Source organism: Sciurus vulgaris (assembly GCF_902686455.1).
Source record: "Sciurus vulgaris genome assembly, chromosome: 2".
In the NCBI taxonomy this organism is placed as follows: domain Eukaryota; kingdom Metazoa; phylum Chordata; class Mammalia; order Rodentia; family Sciuridae; genus Sciurus; species Sciurus vulgaris.
The window spans coordinates 26,887,660-26,905,324 of record NC_136462.1 but is presented as its reverse complement, the minus strand read 5'-3'; the positions used below and the strand labels follow the sequence as shown (position 1 = coordinate 26,905,324).

The 17,665-nt window shown below is 38.2% G+C and overlaps 1 protein-coding gene across 1 annotated transcript in view; it reads right to left on the bottom strand.

Moving 5' to 3' along the window:
• Positions 1–17,665, bottom strand: part of SPTLC2 (serine palmitoyltransferase long chain base subunit 2) — a 112,903-nt gene that overhangs the window by 74,953 nt on the left and 20,285 nt on the right. Inside the window, exon 2 of the mRNA XM_079130177.1 lies at positions 13,190–13,384. Coding sequence (XP_078986303.1) covers positions 13,190–13,384 — 195 coding nt within the window. The remainder of the gene's footprint in view (positions 1–13,189; positions 13,385–17,665) is intronic.

The following is a 17,665-nucleotide window of genomic DNA, read 5'->3' as shown; positions in this document are numbered from 1 at the left end:
ACAGAACATTCTGAGAACTAATTCCCATGTCCACAGACTTAAAAGTCTTCCTTTTCTCCCTGAGATTAAATTAAGTGAAAATGTAAGCCTTTAAAAAAATCCAAGTCTCAGAGGAGCTGAAATGCATGCATAATGCTACACCCAGCATTGTATGATCCCTACTCAGAACACATGTGGCCAGACCACATGAGATCCACCACCAGCTCTTCAGAGTTAAAGGGCAAGCCAAACAAGAACATAGAACTGGAGTTTACTATGTTCAGCACACCTCTGAGCTTTTAGTCCTCAAGTCTGGGCTTGGTGCCAACCTAAACTAATCTGTTAAATAAATTAATCAAAAATAGTTAAAAAGCTTAAGCCTCATTCTGTAAAAGATTTTCATGACTGAAAAGATCATATAAAACTGTAAAATTAACAACCTTCTATGGAAGAGTAGAACACTAAAGTGACTGCTAAATAAATAAGAGAAGATGAATCACAGTAGCCGACTTGCCTTAAATAGAGCTGAGCAGAGTAAGAATCCTGAGAATCTGCCCTGCCTGATACTATCTCTCTCATAATCAGTTCCCAGAAGAGAAAATATCCACAATTGGAAATTGGTCATTTAAGTAATTTGTCCCTTTTGATACTATCCTCTTCCAAATACTGGCTGAGTGAAAGCAAGAATAGAGACAACCAAATTCTAATTAAAGACTTTTCTTTGGCTATTATTCACGTGTTTATTTTCCAAAAAGAAAGTTGTCCCCAACCTATTTCAATTCACACCGAATAGTCTAACAATACTAGTTCTTCTAGTGAAATCACAGTACTGATAATCTTGTTTCTTTGTAATGAAAGGATAATTTCACTTAATCACTGTCTAAACACTGCACAGTAATGTTTAAGGTATTAACTCAAATTCTTGAAAGAATTGTTTCCTCACAAAATTTATTAGCAACAAAGAACATACTTTTTGTTTTAAATATATAAACAGCAGAAAAAACTTAAGTGTCTCGTGCAGATAGCAGAATGGTTATCAAATCTCCAGACAAAAAATAAATAAATAAATAAATAAATAAACAAAAAACAAAAAACAAAACTGCAGGCCAGTGTGAGGTAGAACTTTCCCTCTCAGCCTTGGATAAACTGAGTCAATCAGTGACATAACTGGAGGGAGGAGTGCATTCCAACCTCTTAACTGTTTTTCTGAGGCCAAGGGTCACCATCTTCTTACAGCTACACTGAGAGGACAGTGAAGTCCCTGAGATGGGAACACTCTAGTACAGAGTAAAGGAAGAGTTGTCCCACTGAGGGATGTTAGAGACGAAAAAGCAGGTAGGATGGAATGGCAGAAGAGAGGGACTCGGGTCAAAGTTTTAGCTTCCCTTTACTCCCTAGCTAAGTTCAGGCTAGTAGCTTTGACTAGAAGTTTAGGTAGAGAGATCTAGCAGGCAGAAACCAAACTTGGCAGCTTAGCAATGAAGAAAAGGGACCCAAGAAGACCCATTTGGAATTCCAGTTCTACGCAATGGGAGGTCTGAATACGAGTTGCCCCCCCCCCCACACACACACAAATTCATGTGTTCAACAATGCAGGAATGTTCAGAGATGAAATTATGTTAATCCACTTGATGGATTAGAAATTTGAATGTCTATCTCTACTTCCCAACTGCCATGAGCTCAGCAGCTCTTCTCTGCCACAACTTTCCACCCTGAAGTTCTTTCTTATCTCAGGCTTAGACCAATGGAATAGGCTGACCATGGACTGAACCTCCGAAATTGTGAGCACAAGATAATTTTTCCTCCTCTACGTTATTCCTGTCAAATACTTTAGTCATAACAATGAAAAGCTGACAAATATAGATGTGTCTTTTTCAAAAATATCTTGTACATTATTTTAAATATTTTAGGGTCAGTGTTAAAATAAGGGCTTTTCATTCATTCATTCAAATATATTTTAGTGAATACTGGATACATGCTGAATTCTTTGTGAATCTCAAGGCCTTCCTTAGGATCACAGGGGAAAGGGTGGGTAGTGCCAGTGTGCCCAGCTAACACCGAGAATTCATATTGGAATTAACTGTAGCACTGCCAACTGTATCACTAGTTTGGAATAGTGCTACAGTCTCAAGTTTCAACTATGTCATTTAATGGTTGTGTGACTGAGACCAATAATTTAAATCTTAATTATACAATACTGATAACTGCTAGGTGGGTGCATGCATGTAATTCCAGTGGCTTGGGAGGCTGGGACAGGAGGATCAAGAGTGCAAACCAGCCTCAGCAACTTATTGAGACCCTACACAACTCAGCAAAGACCTGTCTGAAAATAAAAAGGGATAGGGATGTGGCTCAGAGATTAACTGCTCCTGGGTTCAATCCCTGGTACCAAAAGAAAAAAAAAGATATTGATAACTTATTAAAAATTTATTTCTTAGCAATAGTTGCAGTGAATGTGCTGTTGAAATAGTCAAGTTTTAAGTGTAGTTAAGTGAAATCACTGTAGGTCATTTAAGTAAATAGTGAACTAAGTGTTTGTAACATTGTGGAAGGCTGGAGGAGTAAAGTTAGGGTCTTCCTCCCACAACTAAGCAGCCACCCTAAATGAGGAAGCTGCTCCTGCTCTGAGTATCCAGGTGCTGCCATTATGGCTGGGAACATGGAACCTAGCTGATGGTGTCCGTGTGACAGTCTGCTAGAGCTTGCTGTGTGTGCTGTTGCAAAAAGCTAGTCTCTGCCTTTCAACACTTGTGTGTATGCCTCATAAGGGTGTCTAGAAAGTACAGGTTTTAGATTTTCAGCTTGTGTGTGTGTGCGTGTGTGTGTGTAGGGGGCCTGTTATGTATGTGTTCACCACGAGCACAAGGCAGGATAAGAGTGGGAAGGCTAACAGCACAGTGGTCTTGAGTGCTTTGAATGATGTCAAAATATTTCAGATAGATTTTAACAGCTTCTCAGAATGAGCAGCAAGCAGTGTAGCATTGGAGTTAGGAGCATAGTCTGAAATTAGAAGGTCCAGTTCTATTTCTGGTGCTTTTCTCTGGCTAATTCTGTAATTGGGAAAGCCCTTTAGCCTTTTTGGAAATGGGAGGAATGATACCTTCTGTAACCGGGTGCAAAGGTGTTTAGGTATGTAGTTGTATACATACACATACATAAAGCTTTCTGTAAGTGCCTAGTGTATCTTACTTAGTAGCCTGTAACTCTTGCCACTCTTATGATTATTCATCGTCATTGTTATCATCATATAAAAGTAAGCGGGAACCTCTTTGTGAACAAAAGTGCACTAAACAAACATGAACAATAAACAGTTAGAAATTCATCTTCTGAAATATGAATTCTCGGTGTTAGTTGGGCACACTGGCACTACCTGGGAATTCCGTCTACTTGGACAAGGTTGGAGGATCCTAAGTTCAAGGTCAGCCTGGCAACACAGAGGAGACCCTGTCTCAAAATTAAGTTTAAAAAGGGCTGAAGATGTAGCTCAGTAGAGCACTGGCCTAGCAGATGCAAGGCCCTGAGCTCAATCTCCAGTTCTGAAGGAAAAACAAAAAACAAAAAACTTAAAACGTCATTTCTAATTTAACAATTTTTTTATTTGTTTTAGAGTCTATGTGCTGCAGTTTGGTCCTTAAATGTCCCCCAAGGCTCATATGCTAAAGGATTGGTTGCCAACTTGTGGCACTACAGGGAGGCAGGAGAACGTTTAGGAGGTGGGGCCCAGTGAAAGGAAGTTAGGTCACTGGGGACCTGGCCTCTACCACAAGGTAAGCAGTTTTACTTCACCAAAGGCTATCCACCATGGTGTCCTACCTTGCCAAATGTCCAAAAGCCAGGGAGCCAACCAGCCAATCAACCATGGAATGAAAACTCCGAAACTGAGCCAAAATAAACAGTTTTCCTTTTAAGTTGTTTATCTCAATTATTCTGTCACAGCAAAGGAAAACTGACTAACTCACTAGGCCACAGATCTCAAAAAAATCAAAGGACGAAATTTCTCTCATTTGAAGCAAACAACACTGCTTTGATGTTGGAATAAAAAGCTCAGAAAAAAATGCTTGAGGTCAGTTTGGGCAACTTAGTGAGAACCTGCCTCAAAATAAAAAATAAAAAGAAATGGGGAAGCTGGGCCGTGGTGCACACCTGTAATACCAGCAGCTCGGGAGACTGAGGCAGGAGGACTGACAGTTCAAAGTCAAGCTCAGCAAAAGCGAGGTACTAAGCAACTCAGTGAGACCCTGTCTCTAAATAAAATACAAAATTGGGCTGGGGATGTGGCTCAGTGGTTGAGTGCCCCTGAGTTCATTCCCGGTACGGAAAAAAAAGAACTAGAGAAGCAGTAGTCCAGTGCTAGATAGAGCACTTGTCCTTCATGCATGAGGCCCTGGGTTCAATTGCTAGTAACACATACACACACACACACACACACACACACACACACAGTAAATATAGATTGTTCCATTCCTAGGTGTACACCCTAAAGACCTCAAAACTAAAAGACACCATACAGAAAATGCAAAGACAAGTCCCATATTGGGGGAAGAAAGCTGCAAAATATATTCTAGAATACATTAAAATTTTCTGTAAACTGGAGATGGAAATATATATATAGCTCATGGTAGAGTGCTTGCCTACCATTCACAAGGCCCTGGGGCTTGATCCCCTGCATGAAAAAACAAAAGAGATTTCCTGTAAACCATTAAGAAAAAGATAGAAATCCAATAGAAAAACAGGTAAAAGATCTGAACAGCCATTTCATGAAATCAGCACTTCTCAATGTCAGTGAATGAAAAGGTATTCAGCGTCATAGGGCAACAATAAAATGCAAAATAAAACCACAACAAGAATAGGCCAACTTTTTGAACTTTTACACCAAGAGTTGGTAAAGATATGGAACAATGAAAATCCTCAAACATAGCTAGTAGGTATACCTAGCAAAATTGCTCTGGAAAACAATTGGGCACTATCAAGCAAAAACCAAAAATATGTATAGTCTTAACCCAATCATTTCAAGCCTGGAGACACATGCCTAAGAAACAGATAGCACAGTGTTTATGACCGTTTTATTATTCTCTGGCAAAACATGAGAAAAGTCTCAATAACAATCAGTATTAGAATGAATAAACTGTGGTATTAGGACAATGAGATACTATACAGCAAAGAAAACAAATGGAGTTGGGATCCACCACAAATTGCTAAAGCCTACATTGAGCTTCAAAAGAAAGTAAGCACAAACACACACGCACAGTACAAACGCACTTACACAGACTTCAAGAGCAGGCCTCACAGAACTTTATTTACAAATGAACACATGGGTGATAAAATCATCCGAAAAAGTCAAGACAGTGGTTACCTCAGGGGAAAGGAGTTGGTAAAATCCAGAAAGGGCACTTGGGGACGTGGTTTCTGTGGTGATGGGTTAATGGCTACTTACCTAGATCACTTTCATTATAATCCACATTTACTTTTTATTAGCAGTTCTAGAAGTGAATATGTATACACTGGTTATAGAGAACCAACAAACAGGTTGAACAACACTGGAAAGAATGCTCACATTAAATAAATCCCAAACATTCTATAAAAAAGGAAAAGTATTTCCTATGACATGCATATAATCTTAAAGTTTCATGTGACGTGACAGAGTGAATGGTATTCCTAACCCTGGAAAAAATGTATATCTACATTTACTTATCCTAACATTTAATCACAAGAAAATCTACTTTGAAGGTGCTCAGACACGTGTCTAACTGGGCAAGACCAACCTGCTTCAGAACTTTCAGTCACTGAAACTGAAGGCCACTCATTCAAAAATATTTTCTTAAAAAACACACTAATACTGATGGCAGCTACTCTATTATTGCTGAAAGATTTTCAAATATTTGACAAGAATAAACAATACTACATACCAAATACAGGCTATTAAAAAATTTGATAGTATTATAATAAATTTTTATTTGGACAATGTTTTTTCTACTAGGGGAGGAAATAATCTCTTACAATAGATCTAGAAATAGCAGACACATGACAAAATTATTTCAAAACTTAAACCTAGAATTTAAAAATCCCAGATAATCCCAACCTAAGGAAGTAATGAAAACAGAATCATCCTAAGGTTAAAAAGATAAAGATTTTTTATTTTAAAAACTAATAATTCTGTCTTTACTTCTAATTACTTAAAAAAGAAGTAGGTGAAATAACTTACAAAAGGCTGTCAGAGTACTGACTTTAAAACCTTCCAGTGCGGGTTGATTAAGAGCTTTCCCCACTGTCCCTATCAGTCACCCTACTGCTTGTTCTTTCCTGTTTTTAATGTTAAAGACAGGAAGTAACTTCCTTGCTATGTCTATGCTGCCATAAAGACATTAAAAAAAAAAAAAATTCAGGATTAAAGATCCATGTTTTCCCAGATCTAAAACTGTCACCTGAGTGTGTGTATACGCATGTGTGCACAAGTGCAGACACACCCCTGACCATCAATACTTCAAAAAACTTGAAACTTTTCATTGTTACTATTTACCAACACTTACAATATCATTCTTATCTTAAACATTTACCAACTGTCTAATATGAGCCAAGGAGTCTTACAGGTACTGGGTGTAGAGCAGTAAACAAAAAGATAATAATCTCTGCCTTTACAGAAGTTACATTCAGATGGAAGAGACACAAAATCTGATAAATGTAGAAAATAGTATGTTAGTGAAAAATATGAAAGAAAACCAAAGCAAGCACAGAGGGGAGTGCATGCTCCAATGCTGAAGACATGCTCCAATTTAGCTAGGGTGCCGTGGGTAGAACAGAGGACAAAAAAGAGATGAGGGAACAATCCATGGGACCATTGGAGGAAAAGCTTCCCTGGAAGGACAAACAGCCAGCACAGTGACAGTGAGGTTGGAGTGTGCTTGTTGTGTCTGAGGACTTGCAAAGAAGCTAGAGGGTAAGTGAAGGGCCAAGCAATAGCTGTCACCTGGAGGAAACAAAGGTTCGTAACAAGTGGCTGAATCTGCATTTTCAAATGGACTACACAGGGCGTATGGCACAAAGAATAATCAAGGGTAACTCCAAGGTTTTTACCCTAAGCAATTGGCAGAAGAAATGTATTATCCATGGAGATGGGAAAGGCAGCAAGCTGGTTAGAGTGAATATCTAACCAGCTCAGACACCTGAAATTTGAGATGTTCATCTGGAGATGTCAAGAGAGAGGGCAACCAGATAGAAGGCTCTAAAGTTTGGTAAGGAAGTCAACGATGGAGATATGAACTTGGAAGTTTTCAGCATAGAGAAGGGACTGAAAGTATTTAGTTAAGGATGAAGCCTGGGCCACACTAACACTTAGAAGTGAGACAGATGAGGAGGTTCCACCAGGGGAGAATATGTAAAAAACAGCCAGAAAGGCAGGAGAAAACTCAGGCAATTATAATGTCCTAGAAACCAAGTGAACAAGAAGCTTCCTGACTGCTTGTGTCAAATGCTGCTGAAAGGTATCAAGCAAGGTAAAAACTGAGAAAGGACTACTCAATCTTGCAACACATGAGTCATGGGTGACCCTGAGAAGAATCATTTCTAGCTGAAGTGCTATGGACAAAAACCTGACTGCAGTGGGCTCAGGAGGAGTGGGAAACAAGACATTGGAAATTATGATCCCAGAGAATTTTGCTCCTAAATAAGGAATAGAAAAGTGAATCAAGAGAAAGTGGGATGGATGGGTTGGGGCTGGGGCTCAGCGGTAGAGAGCTTGCCTTAGCATGCCTAAGGCCCTGGGTTCGATCCTCAGCACCACATAAAAATAAAATAAAGGTATTGTGTTCATCTACAACTAAAAAAACAAAATAGAGAGAGAGAGAGAGAGAGAGAGAGAGAGAGAGAGAGAGAGAGAGAGAGAGAGAGAGAGAGAGAGAGAGAGGGAAAGAAGTTTAAAAAAAAAAAACAAAACACATGGGAGACATCTTCACGGCTGCTCTTGGTTGGGTCCCACATCTAAGACAGGAAGATGGTGGCCATGAAAAGATGAAGAAGTCTCTGGAGTTGATCAACTCTAGGCTCCAGTTTGTTTTAAAAAGTAGAAGGTATGTGCTGGAATACAAGCAGACTCTGAAGATGATCAGACAAGGCAAAGCAAAATTGGTCATCCTCACTAACAACTGCCCAGCTTTGAGGAAATCTGAAATAGAGTACCACACCATGTTGGCCAAAACTGGTGTCCATCACTACAGTGGCAATAATATCAAGTTGTGCCCAGCGTGCAGAAAATACCACAGAGCGTGCACACCATCACTGATCCAGGGGTATCATTAGAAGCAAGCCAGAACAGATTGGTGAAAAAGTAAAATATGCAATTTTTTTCTTTAATAACACTTGGCAGAGTTTGTTTTAAAAACACTGTAACAAACAACCAACATGGGAGAAAACATGCATCTGCATGCTAATGGGAATTGTCCAGTAGAAGAAGACAACTGTTCCAAGAGCTAAGTCACATCATGCTTACAGCAAACCTTGCTGTGTGTCACATAGGTGTGCACCTGAGAACCTGGCCAGCCATCGTGTTCTATGTCTAACAAGCTCTACTGGATGACTGGATTCAAAGGTCCATCGTGTCTTTATACTTTCAGTTATTTGCTATCAAAACTGTCATGACATTTTCAAAATGTTAGGGAGAACATAAAACCACAAGGTTTAGTTTAAAATCTAAGGAAACTTCAACCAGGCACCATTAGGCATGCCTGCAATCCCAGCTATGCAGTTATCTGGGAGGCTGAGGCAGGAAGATCTCCAGTTTGAGGCCAGCCTGAGCAACCAAGCACGACCCCTTTCTCAGAAAAACCAAACCAAAACAAACAAAAAGCCCCCCACACACACAACAAAAAAACACTAATGAAACTTCAACATGTTTTCTTAAACTGGAATTTGAAAACTGCTGAGAGTAGTCTAAAGGATCCATGAATTCTATTATTATATTTTAACTTTTTTTTCATTTTGGCAAACATTTTTAAATTGCTTTATCAATTTAACATCCCAATAGTACTCAATTTAAATTTGGAATAGTTTGGAATGTCAGAGAAGGTACCACTTTATTAAACTTTTACAGTCACAGTAATAAATAGCTCCAATTGCTATATGTAAAGAAAATCTGATTAAAACTTAAAAATTCAGCTGAGTGTAGTGCACAGGTCTGCAATCCCAGCAGCTCAGGAGACTGAGGCAGGAGGATCATGAGTTCAAAGCCAGCCTCAGCAACAATGAGGTGCTAAGCAACTCAGTGAGACCTGTCTCTAAATAAAATACAAAATAGGGCTGAGGAGGGGGCTCAGTGGTCAAGTGCTCCTGAGTTCAAAACCCAGTACCATCTCCCTGCAACAAAACCTTAAAAATTCAAAAGATAAGACCTCACTTAAAAAAAAAAACAAAAAAAAAAACAAACTACACTGTTGTTTGGACCAAAAATCCCAAAAGGAGATGGGGAAACTCTTGTAAACCTCATCTTGGAACTAGTATAAAAAAATAAAGTGCTAAATGCACAAAAAAACTTTTTAAAGTTTTATTGGGCATAGCTTCTTGCAAAGAAAAACCCCCAGAGTAAATAAAAAAAGATGAGTAAATAAAAGAGATTCCACATGATGGACTATTATTCAGCAATAATAAAGAATTAGGTAATAGTACCTGCTACAACATGGATATACCTCAAAAACACTACATCAAGTGAAAGGAGCAGACACAGATCACACATCTTATGATCCCATTCATGTGCAGAACTAGTAAATCCGTAGAAAGTACAGTACTGGCTGCCTGGGAAGGCAGGGAGGTAAGGAAGTGGTACCTGCTAATGGATACAGGTTTTCTTTTTCAGGTGATGAAAACGTTGTAAAATTAGATTGTGGTACTTACTTGTGTAGTTCTAAAAATAAACAAGAGGGCCTTTACACTATGTAAATCATGTCTCAATGAAGTGTTTTTAAAAAACATGACTGCTGGCTTGGAGATGCAACTCAGTAGTAGAGCACCTGCTAGCATGTGAGTCCCTGGGTTCAATCCCCAATACTGCCACTCCCTCAACACACACAAAGATGACAGCAATACTGGGCCCCACTTATAACACAAAGTAATGTCAACTTATGTTTTTTTAAAATGTGGAATGATTCAAAGAATTAAAGACAAGCCAATTGACCAATCTCCTAGCTTAATACTCTAGGCAACTATACTGCAAGCAGAGTTTCCTAAGATACTGCTAAAATGACAATTGTCAGAATGTTCTTATTGGGCTACTTTTTGAAGGAGATCAAGAATAAAATCCTTATTAGAACTCCTATTACTGGATTTCAATCTATTTCCTCCTTTTGTATCTTGAAAATTAAATGTATCTAGATGTGGATATATAAGATCCCTTCCCAGTGTCCTATCTCATCCTGTTTCTGAACATCTGATCATAAACACTGTGGAGGCAAAATGTTAGTTTTCAGTTTAATGTGGTAACCACCTACCACACTCTATTGTATTTCCTCTCTGTATCTTAGAACATTATTATTAATTCGAGCTTTTGTTATATTTATTAAATACACATTTCTGAACTACCAGCTTCACCTCACACAAAAATTGAGAATGTAGCTCAGCTCAGTGGTAGAGTGCTTGCCTAGCATGCATAAAAGAGAGAGAAACCATAAACTGGGAAAAACAACATTCTTGTCCAAAACACCACTAGTAACAGAAAATCAAGAGGAAAAGAAATTCCGAGAATTTTATGCAACTTATATAAAACAGAACAAACTCATCTTTATTAGTGTGACCATGAAATTTAGTTCTACCCAAAACACTGGGTATTCCCCTATAAATAATTAACAAAAATAAGTTGGGCTTTTTTGTAATGGAATGAGGAAGAAAATCAGGATATGGTCAGCAAGCAAGTGGCGACATTATATTTGCATCATTATATTTGCATTTTGTGATCCCAAGAAAGCACCTCACTCCTTCCAGTTTAACAAGGAAGTTTGCCCACTTCTTTCACCATTTCTCTCCAGCATGAGAAAATAAACATGACTGATGATGAGGCTGAATGATCATTCCTTTTCCTCTAAAAGCTGAATTTTATAAGAAAATGGCAGCATTTAATTAACTGCGAGTGTTATCTATCATAAAAATTCCATTGAAATAAATTTGACAATTTAGTACAATCCTCCATTCAACAAACTGTAGAGGCAATGTCCCCCTTTGTCCTTCATATTTCCTCTTATTACTTCTTTCAAGAATTATTTCCTAGTTAATCCTATGTTATTCAGATTACTTTTTGTTCTACAATTCCATGTAATTCAAGCACTCTCTATTTGCATAATGGTTTTGCAAAGGTGCTAAGTTTAAAGAATCTGTTTCAACATAATTAGAATCTACTTAATAAAATCTATACAGTCTAATTATTTTGCATAAAATGATGTATAAACAAGCAACCTCCCATATCTAAACAGTGAATTTACCCTCTAGAGACATGAAACAAGTTCCTCGGATACTGACTCATTCACAAAGTAACTCAGAGGTATCCTCATTGCTTCATTCATCATGGCACTGAGCACCAGCTGTGTAAGCCCAGTCACGCTCCCACTCAAAACCACCCTCAACTCCTCTCTGCCTACCAACTTCATTTGACATTCAAAACAATTTTTCATATATCCACAGTCCAAGTTCTCCCAAACACTACTCATATCTTTGCCTGCACTATAAACAAGATCTTAGCAACCATCCACAACCACCCATTCAGTCTAGTAGATTAGCCTGTAAATGAAACACTGCCTAACCCAGTAAGCGCACAGGAAATCATAACTGAGGGATGGACAAAGTCAGCACACTGTGGATACAGTCTAGGTAGATGCCCTCACAGGAAGAACAGAAGGAGAATCAAATTTAAAATTTTGTTTGGGTTCTCAATGATGAAAATCAGTTATGCTTACTGGACTGAGTTCTGCATACAGACCTTGCTCACATTTGGCATTTTTTAAAAACCACTTTCCTAATGAAACTAACAAGCAGTTCAGAGCAATGAGTAAGGATGGCCAACTTGTGGTGTTGTGGCTAGGAATGGGGTGCAAAATGGTTGAGAGGAGATAGGATGCCTGATCTTGAGTTCTCCCAGGAGTCAGTTCTCAAACCATACATATACTGGTTGATTTTGTCTTCAGTGGCTGACAAGGCCCTTTGCTCTCCCACAGGGTCTCGCTATGCTGCCTAGGCTGGCCTGGAACCCCAAGTTCAAGTCATCATCCTGCCTCAGCCTCTCAAGTACCTAAGGTCACAGGCAGGCACTCCCCACACCAGCCCTTCCTGAATTTTCCTGACATACTCTTTCCCTTCCCCTACTGGCTCCTCTCAAGTGGTGATCCACCCCTTTCTCTCTCAAATACCGTTCCACAAAAGTGAGAACTCTCATAGACAATAAATAAAGCTAACAGCTGAAGCCCTTCTCTACTCTGGTGGATTCCCTGGGCTTTGGAGGACAATCTCTCAGAATTCACACGACAAGAGAAAAGAGGTTTGTTTTATTTTTAGTAGAATCAGGCATTTTTTACCCTGGTTCTCTTTGTTTGTTGGGAATAGGTATAAAGCTCTAAAAACACAAGAGCACACAGGGAAGTGAAGTGATGAGGTCTTCCTTCCAGAGACAACCATTACCATCTCTGTCTACCATGGCCTTCATACACAGAATGGCTCAGTCACATTGTTTGAGGGTTGGTTTGTTTGGGGAAAGAAGCTGATCCAGAAACCAAAAAACAATGTATAATGTGTTCAGGAGAAAACACACCACAAGGACACAAACTTTGCAGATGATTATAAACACAACATGGGATAAGTAGGAAGTGTAAGCAGAGAGAGCACGGCTTCTGGCACTTCACATTCCTGTGGCCACAAACAAGCTGTGATACTAGGCGTCTTCAAATGCCTACTTAACTTGTGAATTCTAGCTTTTTAATCCATGAAATAGGGATAGTGTTGATAGGGATAGTGTTGCCAATTTCATTTCATTCTTAGTGATCAAACTAAAAATATGTCAAATGCTTTGATTTCTCCATGCCTCTAATCTTATTTCCAGCTTGCTTTGTAGAATATTTTCATTTAGCTGCATTTGGAATATTTATTTTATCATGTATCCAAATTTCTAAGGAAAAAAAATTGTGTGAAAATACTAACATTTCTATAAAAGAATTCTATTTACAGAATCACAGACTCAAACAATTACCTTTTGTTCTTCTCTCTCTGTTGCATGGTGACACTTTTCAATTCTCCAGTGCCTCAGGAAATCCCGAAGATATCCAAAGAGGGTCAGTACCCCATACCCCACATATGTGAGCACAGCAACCAGCATGGGCGTTTCTTCGAAAGCTTCATTAAATGGTCTTTTATATAGTCCTCCATTTTCTGTAACATGATGAATCTAAAAGGAAAGTTAAAAATGTTTATTTCAATCATGACAAGAAAAAGATTTCTACTTAAAATTTGAGTCCTCAGAGATTCACAGAACTGCACCTTGAAAATTATATAGTCTAATGAAACACTAAGATCTAAGTATGGTGTACTTGTTTTCAGTAGACATATTTTGTAAATCATATATACTTCACATGAAGAGTTAAAAAAAAAGAGTGAAAAGAGCTAACAATGGCTAACACTGAATTTTTGTCTTAATTTGATTTTCTGAAAGATTCTAAAATGCTATGATTAAAGAAACATAATTTTCTTTGTTCTCATAAAGAAAAGAAAATAAAGAGAAAGCCTATTCTGAAAAATACTGATCAGTTTACCAATGACATGACCAAAAGTTCCAAAGTAAATTAAGTTTTACAAACATAAAGTATTTGTAGATGTTTTACTACTATACACTCTTAAAGCTACCCATAGTATTCCAAATAACTATCAGCACTAAGCCACTGCACAAACTCATGGTTCATATGAACTTTTGTAAGTGGTTACACAAATAAGCTATATACAAAACCAAAATGCTTATGTAAGTGTGGTCCAACACTGTACAGAAGTAGAAAGAGAGCCACTTGCAGTGGCAAGGCCTACTATTCCAGCTCTTTGGAACTTCAATCTTAATTTTGCAACAACTGTCTTCAGTAAAAATGACCAATCAAAAATCATTAGGAGCGAGCTGGGGTTATAGTTCAGTTGGTAAAGTGCTTGCTTTGCAAGCACCCTGGGTTCAATCCCCAGCACCACCAAAGGAAAAAAAAAAAAATCATTAGGAGCAAGCCAGGCTTGGTAGGTAGTACCCGCCCATAATCCCAGCAACTTGGGAAGCGGAGGCAGGAGGATGGCTAGCCTCAGTAACTTAGCAAGACTTGTCTCAAAATAAAAAATAAAAAGGACTATGGATGCCGCTCAGTGGTAAAGAACCTCTGGTTCAATCCCCAGTACCATAAAGAAAAAAAATTAGGAACATATTTTCCATTATGAAAGACTCCAAGGAATAAAATATAATTATGAAATAATCAAGTTGATTTTCACATATTAATACATATCAAGGCTATAGAGAAAAAAAGAGAGACTTTAGAATATCATATCCTAGTAATGTTAGTTTTGGAAAGCTGCCAAAATGCTACCAGTTATAAGAGTTTGAAAAAAGAGAGTTGTACTTGTCAAAGGAAAAGCATTCAGACAGGCATGGCAGATGGAATCTGGAAATACTGATTCAATTTGATGGTCTAAGTAAAAGAACTTCTGAGAACTATTTTTAAAATTGATTTAGGTATTCAGTAATCTTTTCCCCAAAAGCCTAAAAGTTTGTATCAATATTTAATACTTAAACGTTTGTACAGGAATGAGGTTGTAATATGTTTAGAAAAGAATTGCTAGAAATGAAGCCATATCTAAAGATAGGCATGTGCCTGTAGTCCCAGCTACTTGGGAGGCTGAGGCTTACATATATCATTAAAATGCCAGAAGAGGGCTGGGGAGATAGCTCAGTTGGTAGAGTGCCTTCCTCGCAAGCACAAGGCCCTGGGTTCAATCCCCAGCACCGCAAAAATAAAAAATAAATTTAAAAAAAAAAAATGCCAGGAGAGTTAGTGCTCCACAGTCTCTAACCAACGTGCTGCCAATTTACATGTTGGGAATGCAGTGGGTGGATTTCTTATAAAGATATCTCTTTATTTCAGATACAACCAGAACAGCAGGACTAATAAATTCATACTGTAGGTTGGACTATCTAGGAAGCAGTCAGTTAAACTAGTAGTTTTTCTGTTTTCTTAAAGTGCTCTACCAGTGACCTGCACCCCGAGTCCATTAGTTTGCTTTTAAATACTGCATTGTTCTCTTGAAGTCTTACTTAAAATTAAGTGTTTTTAAAGAACTAAGGTTCAACTACAAACTGACTTGGAATGTGGCTTAAGTGAAAAACATCAGTAAACCTGACCATGAACTGATCATGAACATGGCCAGAATGGATGGCCCAACAGATGTGCAAACCTCTCACAGGTGAAAAAGTCTTAAAATTCAGGAAGAACAAAATTATTTGTTCTGTAAGTGCCAATGTTAAATTTTACCTCTCACATGATTCAAAATAAGGGTCTCACAATCTCACATATATATAATAATTCATGAGGGAAAGCACCAAGCCTGTTTTTGTTCATTAATGCACCCATAGCATCCAGAATAGTATTTATAGTTAGCAAACAGTTAACATTTGCTTAATAAACTTCCTGTTATTACTGTTACAGAAAGTGACACCTCATAGGAGTGTAGTAAATATTCCTTAAATGAATGAAAAGATGTACTATGCTCTTTGCTCTTCAAAACAAGACCCTGGCAAAGAAGGGACTAAGTTACAATGATCACACAATTAATAGGAAGGCATTTCTAGAACACAGATCTGATGCCTTTTAGTCAAGTGGACTGTCAATGAAATTAGGTTGACTCTACACAAAACATGAGCTACAAACTTTTACATGGTATTTCAAATTCTGGATTTACCAGGTCTCTTAAATCCTTTTATACTGTCAAAAAGGTAATCAAGAAAATACTAGCAAATCACTGCCTCCAGGTTAGAGAAACAGGATGTTCATGGTAAACAGACAAGAATGTGGTACTATGTTTCTATAACACAAGGGAATTTAAGACGTCCAATGGGGCTGGGGAGATAGCTCAGTTGGTAGAGTACTTGCCTTGCGAGCACAAGGCCCTGGGTTCAATCCCCAGAACCGCAAAAAAAAAAAAAAAAAAAAAAGAAAGAAAAGAGATTAGTTAAGAAGTCCAATGAATGCCAAGATATGATTGTTTGAACAGTAATTTTATGATCAAGAAAATGGGAAAGAAAATAAACTTTCTAAGTCAACATTACAAACAAGCACAAGACCATAAAACACATTACAGGACAAGGGGAGCAAAGAAAAATCAGACTATTTTATCCACATGCCTATAGTCTGTTGACGTGTTTACTAAGAAGCTGAAAAGTCACTCCTGAGCAAAGCAATAATGGAAAATATAAGCAACAGATCAACTGTAATATATATATATATATATATATATATATATATATATATATATGCCCTAAAATAGGCTGGAAAGAGACACAAGGAATTGGAGTAGAAAGTGGGATGGGGGAAGAAAGGATATTTCTCACAATCTTCTAAACCAGTTTTATTTTTCCTTTTTTACAATAAGTACATATTATTGAGTTTTCACTTTTTACTTTCAAAACATGTATACTGCTTTGCTACTGATTTTGTTCACTATTTGGACTACAACAGAGTTAAAAGCAGAACATGTCTATTGTCATAACATCTCATTACCTACAGCCTCCAGTGAGTCCTCATCTACTTGTTAGTTCTCAAATACACTTTACATGCTGATGAACACATACAAATAAACGCTGAAATCCCAAATTTCTTTCCAGAACTCCTCATTTACATTCTTACCTGCCTCCTATACAGCTTTGAGATCCCATGGGCACTGGAAACCCAACAAATCTAAAGCTGAACAACTTATTTCACCATCCTAACCCTTCCCTCAGTTGAAACATGATCCTCCCTCATGTTACCTATTTTGGTCAACAGCATCACCATCCAGTCTGCCCACTATCCCAAGCTTGGAATCATCTTTAGCTCCACCTCATTTTCTACTTTCACTCAGAACTAGTAATGAACTTTTGTGCCTTAGTTCAAGATCACCTTGTTTGGCACGAGGGAATTTTTGTTGTTGTTTTATTTCTCTCTTTCCTTCCCTTCCCCCCGCCCCCCCATACTTGTGATTGAACCCAGGGGCACTCTACCACCAAACTATATCCTAGCTCTTTTTAAAAAAAATTAAGACAGGGTCTTGCTAAATTGCCCAAGCTGGCATTGAACATGTGATCTTCCTGCCCAGTCTCCTAAGTGACTGTGATTAAATATAATGCCACTTCAGGTTCTGGCACCAGGGAATTCTGAGGAGGCTGAAAATGTATGTCGAGGCAAGTGTGAAATACACAATATACACACATGTTGAAATTCATGGAGTTACCCACCTCCAAAACAGACTAGCATGTTTTGCATAATAGCCTAGCATAATGAACTAGTATAATACACTCCTGAACTAAACAAACAAACAAAACCTCCAGTGCCTCTTCTTTGATAGATTGTTAATCCTTCTCCTCACTTGGTCTTCCTGCCACCAGGACTCTCCCCCCACTCCAATGTCCTCCCCAAACGAATATGACCAAAAAACTCCCTTCTCCGAAAGC